This window comes from Bos grunniens, chromosome 19, assembly GCF_055505025.1.
Source record: "Bos grunniens cultivar Pamir isolate PY7600 chromosome 19, Bosgru_T2T1.0, whole genome shotgun sequence".
NCBI classification, from domain to species: Eukaryota; Metazoa; Chordata; class Mammalia; order Artiodactyla; family Bovidae; genus Bos; species Bos grunniens.
In genome coordinates, this window is record NC_141183.1 from 8228954 (window position 1) to 8249134 (window position 20181).

At 55.4% G+C, this 20181-nt stretch overlaps 1 protein-coding gene across 18 annotated transcripts; it reads right to left on the minus strand.

Moving 5' to 3' along the window:
• Window positions 1-416: 416 nt before the first annotated feature.
• ST6GALNAC2 (ST6 N-acetylgalactosaminide alpha-2,6-sialyltransferase 2) lies at window positions 417-19625 on the minus strand. 18 transcript variants are annotated; one of them, XR_015147194.1, is made up of 10 exons: window positions 18999-19209; window positions 15085-15148; window positions 10215-10389; window positions 9429-9597; window positions 8875-9013; window positions 6357-6460; window positions 5702-5863; window positions 4509-4709; window positions 2430-2529; window positions 417-1202 (listed from the first exon to the last, which is right to left on the minus strand). XR_015147194.1 is itself a non-coding variant. In XM_086356296.1 (9 exons), the coding sequence occupies exons 5-9, from the start codon at window positions 7755-7757 to the stop codon at window positions 1035-1037; spliced, it is 588 nt and encodes a 195-aa protein (XP_086212422.1). In that variant the 5' UTR covers window positions 7758-7867; window positions 8875-9013; window positions 9429-9597; window positions 15085-15148; window positions 18999-19209; the 3' UTR covers window positions 417-1034. The 18 variants fall into 18 exon arrangements, 9 of the variants coding, with proteins under 9 accessions (XP_086212422.1, XP_086212417.1, XP_086212416.1 ...); XR_015147191.1 differs by lacking the exon at window positions 5702-5863 and adding an exon at window positions 7743-7867 and having other exon boundaries at window positions 4509-4592; XR_015147192.1 differs by lacking the exon at window positions 5702-5863 and adding an exon at window positions 7743-7867.
• Between the last annotated feature and the right edge of the window lie 556 nt (window positions 19626-20181).

The window sequence follows — 20181 nt, forward strand, 5'->3', positions numbered from 1 at the left end:
TTTCTAAGGCAGCGGTGTTGTATGGAGAGGAATGACCCTTCAGAAGCAGGGGCCAGAGGCCAGGTTCTGGATGGGAGGCCTCCCCAGCCCGCTCCACTGCCTTATGGGATATAGTAACACCAGCCAGTCAAACCCAGGGTTTATGTGCGGAGCTGTGTAGTGGTCATTCAGTTGATTTACACTTTGAAGCCCGTATAATCTAAAAGAAAGCTGCCTGTATCCAGTCAAATTATTGAAGCCTTGATTGTCAATGTCCAGTGATGAGGGTTTGTTACCCAATAATGTCCTTTTGGTGATGGGGTGTTAATACATCTTCAGTGGGCCTTTAATCAGAGGCCAGGACTTTCTGGTGGTTCAGACTCTCCATGCTAATACCCTGCGTAATACACTACTTTCCCCAACACAAACAGACACAGTGGTTATCCGTCATTTATGCAATTAACTAATTTCAAATGACTTTCTGCCCTTTGTGCTCCCACTTTATCAGGGGGCAGAAGTGAGTCTGTTCCCTTTCTCAGAAAAGCTGTTCCAACATGTCCTTGAGGTGAACTGCTTTGGAGTCTGAGGCCGGACATGCTAGTGGGAGGATTTGGGCTGAAAAGTGCATTTGTTTCTACTGCTGCTTGACCTTCGTTAATTGAGAGGCCCTGAGCCACTCCACTGACCAAGTCAGTCTGTGCCACTGCTGGCTTGGAAAACACTCAGCTCTGAAGGATACCTGCATGCTCGTGCTGGTCGGTCTCATCTTGAGAGTGTTGTCTTCAGTTTTAAAGATGAGCCCAGCAGAGCAATGTTTTTCCTCGACCAAGGTTGGGTTGTCTCCCTGGGCCCAGAGGAGTCTCCTTGGGTGAGCTAAGGACAAGGCAGGGTGTCCCACAAAGGGCAGTCTTGAGTGACATTGACACATCCACTCTGTCCTCTGTAGTGAAGGGGTAGGTGGATGTCAAGGATGGAACACACAAGAAGGTAGCTTTAGTTACTTGAGGGCCCAGGGCCGCAGCTCTGCAAAAATAAAGGTCTTGGATGCTTTTGGGTCACCGCTGGTACAACCAAAGGATGCCAGCCTTGTGCAGGTCCCTCCAAAGGGTGGCTTCCAGGGACAGGTCGTGGTTTGCATAGAATATCAGTGGCTTCTTCATTCGATCGAAATAGTGGTCAGAAAATTTCTGGTAGTTGCTTGTGATGAATCCATAGGCGCTAACCTGGAGAAGGACAGTTAGCATTTGAGTTAGCATTTGAGCTGCTATGAGAAGCAGCTCATTAGCATAATGAGCTGCTAGCATTTGAGAAGCCATTTACACAGGGCTTCCCTGGTGTAAAGGGCTTCCCTGGTGCTCAGATGGTAAAGAACGTGCCTGCAGTGTGGCCCCTGGAGGAGGGAATGGCAACCCAGTCCAGTATTTCCTGGAGAATCCCCATGGACAGAGGTTCCTGGTGGGCTACAGTCCATGGGGTTGCAGAGTCGGACACGACTGAGCGACTAAGCACAGTTTATAAAGTGGAAGGAACTTAGGCATAGCTGCCTTGTGTGGAGGTGAGAGTAAACAACCGTTCTCACCCACGTTTTCATATCTGCACTGTGTTATTTCTGCACATTTTCTCACCCAACTCTTAAGCGTAGATACTGTCCCTGTTTTACAAATGGGGAAATGGGCTCAGAAAGATAACCAAAACGTGTGTCCGCAGTCACAAGCTAATAAGTAGCTGGGCTGGGTTTTGAACTCTGGTCTGTGACACCAAAGCCATGATCATTATGCTCAAGATGGAGGCAGAAAGCCCCTTACCTCCCGTTTCCTGTTCTCATGGTGACTGCAGACAGGAGAGTCCTGTTTTAAACATGGAAAAGGGGGACCAGAGTCCAGTGGTGCTTGGAGTCCAGTGGTGCTTGTCCTCCAGCTCTTGTGCCTGGGTCAACACTGCCTTTCCCTGAAAACTGATTCTCAGCCTCTGTCTCTGCAGCTCATGGGTACCACCCCAGCAAGAATTGGCTCATGGAGTGATTTCAGAGACTCCACGTGTGGAAGGATGCCCACCTCAGTTTGAGAGTGTCCTCCCAAAACAGATGTCCCTACCCACTTTGGTTGAGATTTTGCTTTCACAAGAGCAGTTGGGTCATATGTCCCTTAAACACCATGTGCAGCGTCTGCCTTGGGGCAGAGGGTGAAAGGACAAGCCCAGGGGAAGGTGGCCCTGGGGAGGAAGGCAAGACTGGGTCCGAAGGCTGTCCCCTACGGGACCGAGAGCACTTCCTCCACCCCATTCCCTAGACTAGGTGGCTCCTGCAGCTGGGGAGCCTTCTGCCACGGGATGGAGGCCCAGAGTCCCAGGTCTGGGCTAGCAGGCCTCACGTAGAGGATCTCATGGATGGAATAAGGTTCCATTCACACCAGCTCTGCTGCTGTGGGCTCCTGAAAGAGCAGACCTCTTACCTGGTCACAGGTATGTAGAGCTGTCAGCAACATGAGGGCCCCAGTACTAGGCATGTATAGGTCTCCAAATTTTGTGTTAATCAACTTTGATTTCAGAAACCTGGAAGCAAAAAGAAGTGTCAAAACTCAAAGACTCCAGAGGACTTCTTTGGTGGTCCAGTGGACATGGGTTCAATCCCTGGTCCAGGAAGATCCTACATGCTGAGGAGCAACTAAGCCCGTGTGCCTAGAGCCCGCACTCTGGAGAGGCCACCAAAATGAGAAGCCTGCACCCCACAGCGAAGAGCAGACCTTGTTCGCCACAACTAGAGAAAGCCTGTGCAGTAAAGAAAACCCAGGGCAGCCAAAAAACCCCAGGACTTTTGGTCTTGCACATTTGCTTGAGGGTTGTGCCATTACACCAACTCAGGCAGGTTGGGAAACGGCAAAATTTTCTGGCCCTTCTGCCCTCACCCATCTGCCATTTGGAGAAAGATGAATTATACACAAAAATCTTTGGTTGAAATAACACCTTAGGTAACAAGCAGTGAGCAGGAGGAACAGGCCCTCCTGAAGAAACATAGGTGAGACCCTTCCCTCTCTCCCTCTCTAGAAGCCTGAGTCCAGCCTAACTTGCTTTTCCTCTCTGCAACACCCTCCCGCACCACAACGTCTAGGGCATAGTTGGCGTAGTTATTTAACCTGACACCTAAATTTCACCTCCGGACTGGCCAAGCAGGAGCCACACATGAGGACAGAGTACACGTAGGTCCTGTGACTGGGCCGCTAGTGAGATGGCGCACATGTGTGCAAGCACACGTACACGCTTCAGACACCCAGATGGTCCCAAAGTGAGGCCGCAGTATGGTGACCACGAGCCTTGACCTCAGCCCTGGGTTCTCATCTAGGCCTTGCCAGGCAAACCACCCAGCTTCTCAGCCTGTTCTTCGTCTGTTGAGTGGTCTTCAGCTTGCCTCCCAGACTCCCCTGCCACCCCTGGCCTGCTCTGGGTCTTGGGGTGCTAGCCTGGGGCTGCATGCAGTAGGTTTCCCAGCTGCAGCACTGTCACCACTTCAGGCTGGACAGATGTGCGTTGCAGGGGCTGCCCTGTGTCTTGTAGGTGGTTCAGCAGCATCCCCGGCCTCTGCCCACTAGGGGCACTCAGGTCGCCTAGTGACAACCAAAACTTCAGACAGGACGGTGGACCAGCCTCCTGCTGAGAACCACTGATGGGTGGGATGGGGGTGGAGATCTGCAGGCAGGGGTTCCCCAGGCTCCTCCCAGGGTCCTCCTGTGTTTGGGCCTGAACGCTGGCTTCCACTAGTCCCCATACAGCCCCACACTTACAGTCCCGCTATACCCAGCCTAAGCGTTGGTGAACGTTTTTGGTAAGTAAGCCTGTTGGGTTTCCTGTCTACCTTGAGTGATAGAACATCACCTCCATCAATGTATTTAACCTGGTGGCTCAGTGGTAAAGAATCCACCTGCCAATAACAGAAGACGGGTTCAATCTGGGTTCAGAAGGTCCCCTGGAGAAGGAAGTGGTAACCAACTCCAGTATTCTTTGTGGGAGATGCCATGGACAGAGAAGCCTGGCGGGCTACCATCCATGGGGTCACAAAGAATGGGACAGGACTGAGGAACTAAACAAGTAAATGAAGCAGTGTAAGTGCTGCGGGGCGGGGAGTGGGGGCGGCCACGGTGGTCCTCGGCACATGACCCAGCTTGGGGTTTCATCTTCAGGGGATAAAGCCAGTGCTGCCAGAGAAGGCAATGGTACCCCACTCCAGTACTCTTGCCTGGAAAATACCATGGACGGAGGAGCCTGGTGGGCTGCAGTGCATGGGGTCGCTAAAGAGTCAGAGGCGACTGAGCGACTTCACTTTCACTTTTCATTTTCATGCATTGGAGAAGGCAATGGCACCCCACTCCAGTGTTCTTGCCTGGAGAATCCCAGGGATGGTGGGCTGCCTTCTATGGGGTCGCCCAGAGTCGGACACAACTGAAGCGACTTAGCAGCAGCAGCAGCCTGTAGGTGTGGGGCGAATGGTGGGGGTGGGCAGGGGAGTTGCTCCCAGCACCACCCCTGCCCGCACCTACCTCTCTGTCAGGTAGCTGATGAAGTCTGGATGGAGTAGCCTGAATTTGCTGGCAGAGGAGTCCAGTCCAAAATAGGTCTGAGGCCTAGGACCCACGATAGAAGTGAACAGAGCGGCCCGAGGCGTCGTACGACGGGTTGTGGAGTGAGGAGAGGTGAAAGGCGCTGGGGCGGTGTCGGTGGATGGACCGGTAGGGGCGGGGCTGGGAGTAGTAGCGGGAGAAGGGGGTGTAGAAGGTGGCTGGGAGCACCGTGGGCACCACGTGCGGCTTCCCGCCCACCAGGACCTCGGTGGGCGGGGTGTAGGAGAGGGAGGAGGGGGGCGTGAACAGGGCGGGGGGAGACGGGTAGGAGCAGCTGACCCGGGGGAGGTGCGGAGGGGGCGGGAGGAGAGGGAAGTACAGGGAGTCGGGGGGCTTGCGCGGGCGGTCCCGGGCCCGGCAGGGGAAGGAGCAGGGGAAGCACTGGTTCTGCGGGAGGGGCGAAGTAGGAGGCTGGAAGAAGGGGGCCTCTTTCATGAAGCGGGGCACGTAGGGGGCGATGTAGGACGGGATGCCCCGGATGGGCCCAAGCCCGAGCCCGATGTAGGAGGCTGAGGGCGCGGGACTGTGGGCGGGGGACTTGGCGCCAGGTATGGGGGGAGTTTGGGAAGAGTTTCGGGAGAGGGATTTCAAGCCAGATTGAGAGGGAGATTTGGAGGCAGGTGGAGTGGCATTTTGGGAAGACCCCCGAGGCTGGACATGAGGGCTGGGGGTCAGGGAGGAGGCCCGGGAAGAGGGCTGTGAGGCATTTGGGGTGGCAGGGTGAGAGGGGGCACGGGAAGACCCCCGGGTGGGGGACGGTGAAGGAGCTGAGCCGCCAGAGCTGGCGTAGGGCTGCTGGTTGGTATGGTTGGATCTGGACTGGGAGGGGGACTGGGCAGGGGATGGATTAGGGGAATGGGAGGGGGAGCTCATTGGTGTTGGGGAGGCTTAATGTCCACCCGATGTCTTTGAGCCAGCCCCTCCCAACCCCCAGGAGCCAGTCCCGTCTGGGTCGCAAAGCCCACCCCCAGGAGCCGCTGCCAGGCGATTGTTGGGTCATCAGCAGGTTGGGGCGGGGCACAGGGCGGGGCTGGCGTAGCCGGCCTGGCCCCCGAGGGCTTAACCCCTAAGGACGCCTCAGAAGGTGCTCTTTGAGGGTGGGTGAGATGTACCGGGGCCAGCCAGCGAGACAGGAGGGTCGGTCCTTGGCGGCCACAGGGGTTGGTGCAGATTTATGAGGACCCGACTCAGGGACAAGAAATTGTCTTCAGCACCACAGGGAGAAGGTTCAGATGAGGCCCGGACATGGTTCAAAAGAGCTGGACACGGGCCTGCTGTCCAGGAAGGTGGGGGAGGACAGACAGAGGGCCCTTTGTTCCCACTCTGCAGGACACTGGGCCCACGTCCCCTGCTCTCCCATTTCATGGGCAGTCTTGGGAGGGTGCCCGCCAAGGAGTGGCATGGGTCCTGGCCCTCACTCTTAGTCTCCAAACACAATGCACTCAACGGGACAGCAGGGACAGCTGCGGACAGGCCAGCTGGGTGGCTGGGCGGGTTATGGGGACCGCAGCTGAAGCTGAGGGGCCAGGCCTGCCGGCCCCCATTCCAAAAGGAGCCCCTTGAACCTGCAGCCCACCTGGTCAGGAGGGTCCCTGGGGACCAGCAGCATTACCTGGGCTTTCCCGAGGGTAGGAAAAAAAGAAGAGTTTACTCTTCTAATGCTCTGGTGGATTCTTGGGGCCTTTCTGGCCACCTTCAGCCACCTTTCCCATCTGACGGTGGACCCGGGAGCAGTACCGTGCCCTATTTCCCTGCTTGGCTGCTCACCTGTCTCCTTTATCGGTGCCCTCGGGGACAGGCACACCCAGGATGGCGGATCTCAGCATCAGGTAGTCACGGATGTCCGAGGGGATGAAGATATAGCGCAGGTACTGTTGGGGCAACAGAGAAGCAGCCCCGGTGGGGACAAGACCACGGGGACTTCCTGCTCCGAGTGGACCGCCCTCCGCCCGGTCCGGCCCCTGCCCGGGCAGGAGCCTCTCCTTTCTGAGTCTGTATTTTCCACTTTTGGGTGCCCTGTTCTTTCGGGTTCCACTGAGGGTTTCAGCACTCAGACCCGCTGATACTCTTCCCTTCAAGGAGCCGTGCTCAACTGCCATTCCCTTGAGTGTGGGCTGGACTGAGGGACTAAGAATTTTTCTAATGGATACGAAAAAGTGGGAGTAAGGAAGCGTGTGTGACCCCCTTGGAGAGGGGTTCATAAAAGACACTGGAGGAGCTTCCTTGCTCTCTGGGATCACTCGCTCTGGGTCAAACTAGCTACCCCATCGGGGAGGCAGTGTATTAGCCTGCAGAGGGGCCCACATGGTGAGGGCTGTGAGGGAGCCATCTTCACCCTGGCCCAGGCGGGCCTTCTGATGACCGCGGCCCCTGTCAAGCCTGACTGTGACTACTGGGAGACCCTGAGCCAAAACCACTCCGATGAGGGACTTCTCTGGTCCACTGGTTAAAACTCCACCTTCCAATGCAGGAGTGCAAGTTCAATCCCTCATCAGCAAACTAGGGTCCCACATGCTGCTGGTGTGTGTATGCTTAGTTGCTCAGTCGTGTCCAACTCTTTGCAACCCCGTTGGACTGTAGCCCGCCAGGCTCCTCTGGCCATGGGATTTCCCAGGCAAGAATACTGGAGTGGGTTGCCATTTCTTTCTCCAGGGGCTCTTTCCAACCCAGGGATTGAACCTGCATCTCCTGTGTCTCCTGAATTGCAAGTGGATTCTTTACTTGCTGAGTCATCTGGGAAGGGCATCCCTGATGGCCCAGACAGTAAAGAATCGGCCTGCAATGAGGGAGACCCAGCTTGGACTCTGGGTCAGGAAGATCCCTTGGAGAAGAGAAAGGCTACCCTCTGCAGTATTCTTGCCTGGAGAATTCCAAGGACAGAGGAGCCTGGTGGGGTACACCCCATGGGGTCGCAGAGAGTTGGACCACGTGACTGAGCAACTAACACTTTCATGCTGCCAGAGGAGGCTAAAAAAAAAGAAGTGGACAAAATCACTCTACTGAGCTGCTCCCAAATTCCTGACTCATGAAAATGGCAAGATAAGCAGTACTTGTTGTTTACAGCTATGAGGTTTGGGGGTCATTCGTCATGCAGTTAAGGAAAACTCATACAGGTTCTTCCCAGGTAGCACTAATGGTAAAGAATTCACCTACCAATGCAGGAGACATAAGAGATGGGAGTTTGATCCCTGGTTCAGGAAGATGCCCTGGAGGCGGGCATGGCAACCCACTCTAGTATTCTTGTTTGGAGAATCCCGTGGACAGAGGAGCCTGGAGGGCTACAGTACATAGGGTTGCACAGAGTTGGACACAACTGAATCGACTTAGCACACATGCATACAGGTTCTGTGGCTACACCAGAAATGAAACTGTGCTATCTTGTTTCATCATGAGCTAAAAGAGGCCTCAGAGCATGGATGCTGTAGCTTGGACACCCCTGACGTCCCTGGTAAGAGGAGGAAGCTGCTGAAAACTCAAACCAGCCCTATCAAGCACCACAGCACCCTTATCTTGGGACCTCCCCGCTGCATGTGGTAGCCAGCCTGCTCTAGAAGGGGAAAGAAAGTGAAAGTCGCTCCAGTCTTGTCTGCCTCTTTATGACCCCATAGACTATACGGTCCATGGAATTCTGAATTCTCCAGGCTGGAATACTGGAGTGAGTATTTCCTTTCTCCAGTGGATCTTCCTGACCAGGAAATCGAAGTGGGGTCTCCTGCATCACAGGTGGATTCTTTACCAACTGAGCTCTCAGGGAAGCCCTCTAGAAGGGGAAGCATGGTGTTAGAGCAGCTGGGTGTGGCTGAAAGAGCCTGGAGGCAGCAGACAGACTCAGGTTCCAGTTCTCAGGGGCTGCTGTGCTGAGTGTGTGTGGGGTTGGAATGGAGGAGACACTCAGCAAATACCCTCTGGCTGGCTGTGTGCTGCTGACCTCTGGGTCAGGGGGGTAGCAGGGGTTTGAGTCGGGCTCCACTGCCAGTCTGTTGAACGAAGGGGCCCTGAGTCTTAGTGCCCTCACCAGTAAGAGGGGGCTGACGTGGCCTCTGTAAAGTGCCTGGCACTCCATAAGCCTTCAGTAAACATTAGTCATTCACGCTCCACTCCAGAGCTTTCCTGGTCCTGAGCTACAGGGCGCCCCATTACACAGGCCCTAGATCCTGGCGTACAACCTGTCCATCCGCTGGGCTGGGGCGTGGGAACCCCGTGGCCTGCCCTGTGGTGCGATGGGGGGCGGACAGGAAACAACGGTGCTGGCTGTCAGGGACCGTGGTGCCCATGGGAGCCTCACCTGTCCCTGCGGCACAGAGGTGAAGCCCACGTTCGAGTAGGAGATGAGGGAGTTCTTCATTGTGTTCACAGTAAAACCGTAGAAGGAGATCTTGGTGCCCACGTCATTCTCGAAGCCTTTGATCACCGCACCGTTGAGTCTGGTCCAAACAGAGGCTCATCAGCCTGCTTGTGGCTACACGGTACTGCATGTTGACTTCCATCCCCAGGCTTCTGGCACTCCCTCTACCCACGGCAGCCCCAGTGCCCAGTCGCCAGCCCCATCCTGAAGCCGGGCACCTGAAGGATGCCCTGTGAAATGGGCGAAGCCAGCCCTGGCAGCTCCTTCCTCCTGGGTCCCCTGGGTTGACCACAGCCTCGTGCGTCTTCAGGGTCTGTCTGCCTAACGCCCTTGTCCACGCCTGTCCGCCCGTCACAACTGCTGAGCTGCCTGAGGCCGCTGCTGCTCCATTAGCCCACGCCCTCACCTACGATGCTCCCCCCGGGGGGCTGGCTGGGGACCAGCTCTCCACCCAGCTCCTCTCCTGCTTCCTCCCTGGCCCCTAGCCCACATACCTGAACACGTAGTCATGGGCATCGATGTTCTGACCCTGGCGGGAGCCATTCAAAATGCCTCCGTTACCCACCACGGCACACCGGATGCAACCAGGAAGCAGCTCCCGGGAGACGGCGAACAGCCTGGTGCTCTCCGAGCCATTCAGGAGGCTGAGGGTGGAGGTGATGGCTGTGGGACAAGGTGGAGTGCTGTGAGGGGCACTGGGGCCTTCCCGAGAATTCCTGGCACCCGCACCTGCCTGAGGCCTGACACCAGGCCCCTCTCAAGAGGCACAGAAGGTGGAGGACAGGGAAACGTCCGTGGGAGCAGGACGCCTGCAAAGAGGGTGGTGGGGCGGGAGGGTTGGCTGTGGCCCCAGTCATCTTGAGAACTCAGATAACCAGTCCTCCCAAGACTTTGCTTATTCCAAAAGGAAATAATTTGGGGCCTTCGGGGGTAGGGTGAGGGGCCGACTTAAAGTGGAAGGGGCTCTGGGTGGTCTCTCCCAGCATCAGCCATCATTGGGCTGTTTGAGGGCTCACAACTGCTATCCTCAGCCACCTTTGCACACTGGCCATCTTTCATGCCAGGCCCCAGGAGGGCAAGAGCCACTGGTAGAGGGGTCGGGTGGGGCAGTAGCCAGGCCCCTCTCCTTGACCCTTGTAGAGGGTGCTTGTAGAGGCAGGGAGTCTCACAGCAGTGGAGGTGAGCCTTGAAGCCTGCCTGGGAGGAAGTGAGGAGAAAGGGGCACCGTGGCCCCAAAGCAGGAGGAATGGACTATTTAGGGCCAGAGGGCTGCAGGTTACCTTGGTGGGAGAGCCCCTGCCAGCCGTAGGGGGCTTTGTGCTGGCTCAGGCTGTCCCAGAGCTGCGGGGTGAAGAGGTCCCCCGACAGCAGCACTGGAGTGGAGAGGTTAAACAGATTCCGGAAGCGAGGGTGCCGCTGAACGGCAAGAGAAAGTGGATGTCGACAGAGCAGGTTCTGTGGGTGACAAGATAAGAGGGCTGTTTCTTTTTTTAATTTACTTATTTAGCCGCCTTGGGTCTTAGTTGCATCATGTAGGATCTTCGTGGTCAGGTCTCTCTAGGTGTGGCATGAGAGCTCTCCAGTGGCACTGTGGGCCTAGCTGCCCTGAGGTATGTGGGAATCCCACTTGCCCAGCCAGGAATGGAACCCACGTGCCCTACACTGCCAGGCGGATTCTTAACCACTGGACCCCAGTGTTAGTTGCTCAGTTCTGTCCCACTCTTTGTGACCCCATGGACTGTAGCCTGCCAGGCTCCTCTATCCATGGGATTCTCCAGGCAAGAATACTGGAGTGGTTGCCATTTCCTTCTCCTGGGTGGGATCTTCCCACACCCAGGGATCAAACTCACCAGGGAAGCCCAAGGACCCCCAGGGAAGTCCCCGAGGGCTGTTCTAGAAGGTAGGGTGGGTAGGAACCTTCCAGGGAGCCCGCATACCCCACAAGAGGGCTGGGAGGGAAGTGCTGCCCTTCCCCTCTCCAGCCTTGGGCCACCCCCTAGATGTGCCAGCCAAGCTGGCCTGTACGCAGTGGCCTGGTAGGGGTCAGAGAGCTTTCTGGATTTACCCTGCCCAGCCCTTCTCCCTGGATGCCACGTCTCTGGGGCCTGACGGCTCTGGCCTACTACTTTACCTCACACTTGGGGGGAACTTGAGGGCACTTTCCCACAAATGGGTAAGAGCTGCCTGCCCTGTATTGGAGGAGGTCCACCCCAGGCCTTGGAATCCATCAGCCTGGGTCCAAACCCTTGCCCTGGCCGTCCTTGCTGCAGTAGGGTTCACATGGAAAGGGCTACTGGGAAGATCTGTGATGTCTTTGACCAGCCGGTGCCTATCTTGAGTTGAATAATGTCCCCTCTCCCAATTCATGTCTGCCCCAAACCTCAGAATGTGACCTTATTTGGAAAGAGGGTCTTTGCAGATGTAATCAGTCAGGTGAGATTATACCGTAAGGTGGCTCAGCAGTAAAGGATCTGCCTGCAATGCAAAAAGGTGAAGGAGACGCGGGTTTGATCCTTGTGTTGGGAAGATCCCCTGGAGGAGGGCTAGGCAACACACTCCAGCCTGGGGAATCCCATGGACAGAGGAACCTGGTTGGCTACAGTCCATAGGGTTGCAAAGCGTCAGACACGACTGAAGTGACTGAGCCACACACATAAATGGAGTATAACTTCTAATGTACTAAGGTGGGCCCTAAATTCAATGACTGGTATCCTTATAAGAAGGCATGTGCTAGGCTTCCCGTGGTGGCTCAGGGGTAAAGAATCCACCTGCCAGTGCAGGAGACATGAATTCGATCCCCTGATCCGGGAAGATCCCACATGCCGTGGAGCAATGAAGTCTGTGCTCCACAACTATTGAGCCTGTGCTCTAGAGCCCGGCAGCCGCAACTACGGAGCCCATGGGCCGCAGTGGCTGAAGTGTGTACGCCCTAGAGTCTGTGTTCTGCCTCAAAAGAAGCCACCGCAATGAGAAGCCCGTGCACCGCAGCTAGAGAGTGGCCCTCGCTCACCACCACTAGAGGAGGGCCCATGCAGCAACGAAGACGCCGCACGGCCAAAAATAAATAAACAAAAATAAAATCATACAAAGAAGGCACGTGCTGATGGTGGGGGTCGGGGGCAGAGAGTGAGTGATGAAGCTGCAAGCCAGGGGACAGCTAGAGCCCCCATAAGCTGGAAGAGGCCAGGAGAGATTCTTCCCTGGAGACTTCAGAGGGCGGCTGGCCCTGCTGGATACCTGACTTCAGACTTCTGGCCTCTAGAACTGTGAGAGACTCCATTTCTCTTGTTTTAAGGCTCCCAAGTTGGTGGTCATTGGTGCCAGCAGCAAAGGAAGCCTTGCAGGGGCCTCCGCACGCAGGGGCCTCCGCACCCAGCGGCCTTGAAGGAGAGCACGCGTACCAGACAGGCCCCAGCCCCCCTCTACCCCCAGACCCCCGTGTTAGATTCCTGAGCAGCCCCGGCCTGGTCAGGGCTATTCTTCCACTGAAGGGGGTCTTGGTTAAGACGTTGGTTTCATCAAAGGACAACGCGGGAAAGAGTACAGTCATTTCTGCTGTTATGTGACATACAAATGCCTAAAAACCATCGTGCAGAACTGCAACCCAAACCACAGGGCTTTCGGGAAAAGGGACTACGAGCAGCAGAAACTCAAAAAACTTGATCAGTGATGCATAAAATGAAGATAGAAGCAGTTTTACACACATTCACTGGTTAGGAAACATCTAGAAAAGTGAAAATGTTAGTCGCTCAGTTGTGTCCTACTCTTTGCAACCCCATGGACTGTAGCCCACCAGGCTCCTCTGTCCAGGGGATTCTCCAGGCAAGAATACTGGAGTGGGTAGCCATTACCTTCTCCAGGGGATCTTCCCGACCCAGGGACCAAACCCAGGTCTCCTGCATTGCAGTCAGATTCTTTACTGTCTGAGTCACCAGAGAAGCCCAAGAAATATATAAATAGTTCTCAAAATATGGCACTTGACCTTGGAAAAGAACTGACACATTCTTGGGGATGTGGGCTTCGGAAGGGTGGCAGTTTGGGAGTTATCGTGAAGTGGTGGGAAGCCGGTTATTAAACATGCGATGAAGCAGATGGCTGTCTGAAGTGTGCATGTGCGTGCCTTTTGGGTATTCCTACATGATTCCCTTTGGTGCAGTATGGTTTTCTGCATTTACCAGTGTTCTGGCTGACAAAATCACTGATAAACACACACGAAATTTGGGTTCTGCTCAACTTGTTTTACTCCCACAGCAATCTTTATGGACCAAATTCATGCTTTAAAAGCAAGCATTAAGCTGAACTGACTACATCAGTCTCACTCCTCTTCAGTTCATCATAGGGGTGTTTTCCAGGGTCTCCTTTACAAGGCTCCAAGAGAAAAATCTTCAGGTCTCCATATCCAGAAAGGCGCACTTTGCTTGGGCAGCTGGCTTGCTTTTATCTCATGGACAGGGTGGCAAGCTTTCCTTCTTTGCTGTTGTCACAGGGAAGCTCAGAGCCCATCTCTGACACCCTCTGGCATATTTTTCACGCACTTATCTGACATTGTCTAACTTTCTTACCTTTATTTTTCCTTTACCTACTTCTTCATTTTTTTTCCCCCATGTCATATATATCCAAAAGACAAAAGCTCAAATCTTTTTGTTTTTAAACCAGGTGAGGAAATATGTCAATTAGCATCAAGTAGGAGAAGGCAATGGCACCCCACTCCCGTACTCTTGCCTGGAAAATCCCATGGATGGAGGAGCCTGGAAGGTTGAAGTCCATAGGGTCGCTGAGGGTCGGACACGACTGAGCGACTTCACTGTCACTTTTCACTTTCCTGCATTGGAGAAGGAAATGGCAACCCACTCCAGTGTTCTTGCCTGGAGAATCCCAGGGATGGGGGAGCCTGGTGGGCTGCTGTCTATGAGATCGCACAGAGTCTGACACGACTGAAGCGACTTAGCAGCAGCAGCTCAAGGTGAAAGGACTTTAGGAAAAGTAAAGATGACCTGGCCAAGTGCTTTAAGACGCTTGAAGACTTTCTTTAGCCAGTCCGCCAAGTGTCCACCTGATCTCTGTTCTTGGGGCGGGGGGTGGCGGGGGTGGGGTCTCCATCACCTGCCGAGGGGAGCTCGCTCTGCCGCTTACAGCTTTGCAGTTACTCAGTCTTGCATGTGGTGAGATCTTGCCCCCATGAGACCTCAGTTAACAAGTTCCAGTGTCTTGGGCATGAAAAACAACTCTTAAACCGGGACCAGGCCAGAACTACATAGTCATCATCCCGCTTGACTGCAGCCTGCACAGAGGGTGAGGGCATGTTGCTCGGGAGTTCAGACCCAGCCCGGGGGTCCAAGAGAGGCCTGAATCCCTGTGCCACCTCTTTTCCATGGGTAACCTGAGCAGGGTATCTCTGTGCCTCATTTTACTGCAAAAGCTGCCTCCCGACCTTGCCGACAGGTGTAAGTGAGAGAACGCAGGTAAAGTGCTTGAGATGGCCTGTAAGGCCACGGTCACTGTGCTCTGTGACAGAGCAGAGAGGCCCCTGGGCTTGGGTTTACTTCATGGTAAACAGTTTACAGGGCTTCTCAGGTGGTGCTAGTGGTAAAGAACTCACCTGCCAATGCAGGAGACGTAAGAGATGCGGGTTCGATCCCTGGGTGGGCAAGATCTCCTGGAGGAGGGCATGGCGACCCACTCCAGTATTCTTGCCTGGAGAATCCCATGGACAGAGGGCTACAGCCCATAGGGTTGCAAACAGTCGGACACAACTGAAGTGACTTAGCACGCATGCATGCTAACAGTTTAAATGTGAGTTTTACAGTAAAAAGACATTTTGAGGTGTAGAATGTAAAAGTCAGAGAACTTTTAATGATAAATCAAGATTTGCAAGAACTTTTCTGCTGGTTATACCCCAGGGAGTAAAGATGGAGCCATGTTTCTCTGCTGTTGGGGTGCAGGGACCTCAGTGGTCAGGTCTAAAGAGCGCTGGCTGGCCCCTCAGTTCCGTGCTCCATTCTCTGGGTGGGGAGGGGGATGTAGCCGGGGTGGGAGGAGAGGAGGGAGGGGGGTTTCCAGAGAGCTCCCGCCCAGTAGGCTTGTAAGAATGTTCTCATTCCCATTTTCCTTTCCCCTTGTACCCCGCCACAGGGTAGCCCGCCACTGTACCTTTCGTGTCCTAGAATTCGGTGCCTTGGGTCCAAAGAAAGCTTGAGATGATGACGTGGTGTTCCTGGGGGAGAAGGCGGAAGTAAAGCCGGGGTCTGACCTGCCCCCGGAGCGTGCTCATCTGGTAACTCTGGAGGCTGATCGTCCATCAGGGTCTGATTTTTTTATTTTTTCCCCTATGCTCTGATTCTTGCTCATCTCTTTCTCTTTGGGCACAAAATATTATCACCTTATTATGTTCTGCCTAGCCCCTTGGCAAGTGGCTGAAATGTGGAATGTATGGGAACAGCGAGATGGTGGTTAAGACATGAAAATATAAAATAGGAAAGATTGCCAGCGGCCTGGGCTCGTGACCATCTAAGCGGTCTCCCTGTTAAGGCCCGCAAAACAGGTTTTAGATCCCGGGTGCCCTGGGCCCCCTTCACCTGGCGAAAGGGGTGGGGCCAAAGCCCGACACCGTGGGTTTGGGTTCCAGGATCTCTGGAAGCCACTGAACTTCTCAGAAGCTCAGTGTCTGTGTCTGTTCAGCAGGGATGATCATGCAGGTATGCAGATGGTCAGATTGAGACAGGCTGGGGCCTGGGACCCTTTGCTGCAGTGCTTGCACTTGGACAAACGTCTCCTTGAGCAACAAAATGCAAAATAAACTACAAGGGACTAAAAGTAGCTGAGTACATGCGGCGGCTGGGGCAAATTATGAACAAGAGAGATACAGAAAGACCAAAATCTGAGCAGAAGCAGGTATGCACATTGACCTGGCACGTGGCACCACTAAGGGGGTGGGCGGGCCACCTAAGCCACCTCTCTGGCCTGACCCCCTGGACCCACCCCTACTGTCATCCTGTAGAAGGAACCAACTCACCGAGCCCCGCCCCACCCCCAGGGAGCAAGCAAGAAAAATTGGCATTGGGTTTCCTTCCCGTTGCCGCCCGCAGGGGCCCCAGTAAAGCCCTGCCTGCATTCTTGTCGGGAGCCTTCAAACAGAGTCTGTGTTATCTTATGTAAGAAGTGTCTTCTAAATATTAGCTATTGTTACCTAAAGGGCAAAGGGAAGGGACCCTGTGACAGCCTCAACGACACTGACCCTTCTGGAGGGAGGTAAGGGTCTAGGTTACTGCCCTACACCCACCTGCTAGGTGCTAGGTGGTCCCTGCACCAATGTGTGTGTGTGTGTGTGTGTGTGTGGCGCACACGCGCTTAGTTGTGTCTGACTCTTTGCGGCCCTATGGACTGTATGTAGCATATCAGGCTCCTCTGTCCATGGGATTTTCCAGGCAAGAATACTGGAGTGGGTTGCCATTTCCTTCTCCAGGGGATCTTCCTGACCCAGGAATCAAACCCGCAGCTCCTACAATAGCAGTAACTTTCTTTACCACTGAGCCACCTGGGCAGAGGGCAAACAGGAAGGAACAGGAGCCCCTATCCATTCAAGAGGGTAGTCAGGCTATTCCCAGACTCCTCCCACCTCCCCTACAACCCCGAGGGAGCAGGTGGGGAGGATCTGAGGTCAGCAGTTTCGAAGGAAACAAAGGCTTCCAGTGACTTGCTTCTAGGCACCAAGACCGTTTGAGCCACAAGGGCATCTGGACCCACCTGCCTTCAGGGTTTGTGAAAGACTTTGGAAGAGCAGGCCAGAAAAAGCAGGGCGATCCTATCCTCCACTCAACCCAGATCAGCCAACCACAAAACCCTGTAGCTCCTCTCAGAGGAGGAACTGGCACCGTGGTGCTCAGCGCAGGTGGCCTTCAGGAACCCCCAGGGAACTTTTGAAAAACACCAGAATTCTGATCGGTTGGTTCTGGGTCTCCAGTGATTCAACCCCCCTCCCCCCACTGTCATCCCTTCCTCCCCAGTGATTCTAACATGCCAGCCAGGCTTGGAATCTGACAGAGGAACTGCTGAATGGGTGGAATAGAAACAGGAGGGAGCCCTGAATCGCTCGGGTCTCAGGAAGGCCAGCTCCTCTCCAGAGCAACCCTTCTGCTCAAGAGACTCCCCCGACACCCCCCACCCCGGGAATCCAAAGGCTTTTAGACACCACCGTGGGAATAAGGCTTCTCCAAAGGCTCAGCGGTAAATGCAGGAGACAATGGGTTTGGTCAGGAAGATCCCCTGGAGGAGGAAATGGCAACCCACTCTAAAACAAGTCTAGAAATCCCAAGCCCAGGAACTACTGATTGGACCGATTCCACCCTCTAACCTGCAAGGAGAGCCTCATCTCCTATCTCCGGTGTGCCAGGCCTGGTCCCAGCACTCGGCTTCCCCTGGACTCCCCACCGTAGCCCGGGAGGGCTGCTTTTGATCCCCAGGTGAGGGAGGGTTACATAGCTTGCTCGCCCTGCTCAGATTTCCATCCCACCTGCCCCTCTGCTTGTCCAGCTCCTAATGAGGCTGAGTCTGGACCTGGCCCCTGGGGTTTAGCTAAATGCAAACATCACCAAAACATCAAGGATATGGACAAGTCGTACTAGATTTTTAAAACATGAAAGGTCTTTTAAAAAAGCTTTGTTGAGGTATAATGGATGTTCAGTCAACCTCATATTTATAGTGGTATTAGTTACTTTTGAAGGATGTTCAAATAAATGTGTTTCAAAACATCTTTACAGAAAACTGATACGGATCTCCTTTCTTAATACCCTCAGTTCTTTTCAGTCCTTTTCCTTATGCAATGTCTGACTCCAAGGAGGCAAAGTTAACTTCAGGTGTTGCCAGCTAGAACACCTTTGTTTCTAAAGGGAGGGGACACATAATCAATGGCAAGCGTGTTTCATATTGTTTTGTAACACTGGGTGCCCTTTGACTTTGTTTCCTGAATGTTTTTGGTTTTGTGTTTTAGTCGCGAAGTCCTGTCTGAGTGTCTGACTCTTTTGCGACCCCATGGACTATAGCCCGCCAGGCTCCTCTGTCCTTGGGATTTCCCAGGCAAGGATACTGGAGTGGGTTGCCATTTCCTTCTCCAGGGGATCTTCCTGACCCAGGGATTGAACCTGGGTCTCCTGCTTGGCAGGCAGATTCTCTACCACTGAGCCACCTGGAGAGCCCCATTCCTGAGAGCAGACACTAATTCTGACTTCATTCCCTTTAGTGAGGACTGTGTGGATCGAAAAGCACTGGGAAGGGAAAGCCAGGGCCCAGAGGCCTCTGCAGCAGACTGTAGGTACCCATGGGGCCTTACAAATCCAAACGCTGGGCACAGCTCGGTCCACCTTCCAGAAGTAAAGCTAAATCCCTTTTAAGGTTTCTTCAGTAACTGGAACCGTGACCTACCAAAGGCAGGCTCTCAGGTTTCTCCTCCTGGGGCACCAAATGAAAGGAAGGTGCCCAGGGTCAGGGAGAGGGAGCGGAGCGCAGCAGGAGCAGCTCAGGGAGGGAAACTTGGATGGAGCCCAAGGTGGGCCGCAGTCCACCTCTTCACCGGATCGCGCCCGGACGGGGCTTATCAAAATAAACAACGGAACAGAGCGGGAGGAGAGAAGCGACCCGGGCGCGGGGAGGGCAGGGACCACAGCGAGCCGGAGAGGCGCGACCTGCCGCCGCCGGGCTGAGGAGCCGCGCGCAACGCTGGATCTGGGAGACTTGGGTCCCCGCCCCCAAAGTAGAATCTGAGAAATGTGAGGTTAGCGAGGGACAATCCGTGGAAAGCCGGGACTGATTTTATCTGAATCCGATGTCCAAGCCAAAGTAGGACAGATGAAAGGGTTTCTAATTAGGGCTGGAGGGAAGTCAGCAGAAAGCTGTCGGGAGTGGATCTCCGGTGAGCAAGGGGCGAAGTTCCTCTTGGATACAGCAGCAGCTGTGGGACCCCCGGCAGCACGAGTTTAACGCCGGGGTGGAGGCTCTGGGTACAAAGGGCCGCAGCCCGAGTCCCCGCGTCCCCTGCACCCTCCGGACAGGTCCCGCGCGGCAGCTCCTACCTGGCTTCGGTTCGGGGCCCCAGGTGCAACTCCACCGCCGAGGAGTACAGGGCGACCAGGATCCCGGAGCAGACAGCCGCGAGCAGGAGCAGCGGCCAGAAGAGCCGGCCACGCTGGAGCCCCATGCAGCCTTGGCCCGAGGGCGTCCCGTGGGCAGCCGACCCGGGCGGAGAGGAGAGGCCCGGGTGCGCTGGGCTCGACTCCCGGAGTCGGCCGTCCGGCCCCGCCCGGCCCCCCCGCCCCTCCCCGCCCCGCCTTTCTTCCTCTGTCGGCTCCCGGCCTCCGGACGCCGCCGCACCCTTGGGGGCTGTGCGGCGGGTCCCGGAGGCGAGAGTGTCGCGCCGGCACCCAGAGCTGCCCGCGCCTCTCAGGCGCTACCCTCTGTCCTCCGGACTTGGACGGCCCAGCCCAGAGACGCCGCGAGCCGGTGTTGGGCAGGGCGCTTCCCGGTACCGTGAAGGGCGTGCGTGCGCGCGGTCCGGGGGCTCTGTGGGACCGCGGGGCGCGGGGAGACGCCGCCACCTGCCGCCTGGGCCGCACACTGCGCCCTCGGGGGCCCCCTGGGCTCGCGGCTTCCTGGCACCCGAGGCCCGTGGGAGGGGCGGGGAGCATGCAGGGTTAAACCCCAACCGCTCAGACCCCGGCTGGAATTGGAGGGGGTGGGGCAGGGGGCCTGCCCGGGATGGGAAGGGCGGGAGAGCTGAGGTTGTCCGTCTCTCTGATTTATGGACTGGCCAGAGCCCTCAGTCACAATGCGTCCCTGTTACAACCCCGGGGCAACCTGGAGATCTCAGCAGCCCAGAGACACCTGAAAGGTGTAGCAGAGGCTCAGGTGTCATCAGGAAGGCCCGGGGAAGCCCGGGCTCCCGTGCACCGGAAGCAGAGCCTTTCCAGGGGTAAGCGGTAGATGAGACACTGTATTCTCCAGTGGACATCATCCTGGCCCCAGAAACCTGTGAAATACCCTAGACCCTGAACTGTCAACAAATGCGAGGATGACAGGCAACTGCAACTCACCCACCCCCAACCCCTCCCCAATTCTCATGTAAAGGATAAGCCTGGGTGCAGCAACAGGTATCTGTCTAATTGCAAGGCTTACTGGGAAAACTTCGTGGAGCCTCTGCTCTCCGGCAGGAGCAAGTCCTTCAGGCTCAGTTCACACTATTTAAAAAATGCTGCCCCT

Excerpts from the sequence above, each read along its gene's own strand:
- ST6GALNAC2 (XM_086356286.1), bottom strand. The coding sequence starts at position 19,610 with ATGCTCCCCGCCCCTCCCACGGGCCTCGGGTGCCAGGAAGCCGCGAGC. Across the intron at positions 9,014-9,428 it reads GCCCATGACTACGTGTTCAG|ACTCAACGGTGCGGTGATCA; the intron begins GTATGTGGGCTA and ends TGTTTGGACCAG. Across the intron at positions 6,461-8,874 it reads CCTCTGTGCCGCAGGGACAG|TACCTGCGCTATATCTTCAT; the intron begins GTGAGGCTCCCA and ends TTGCCCCAACAG.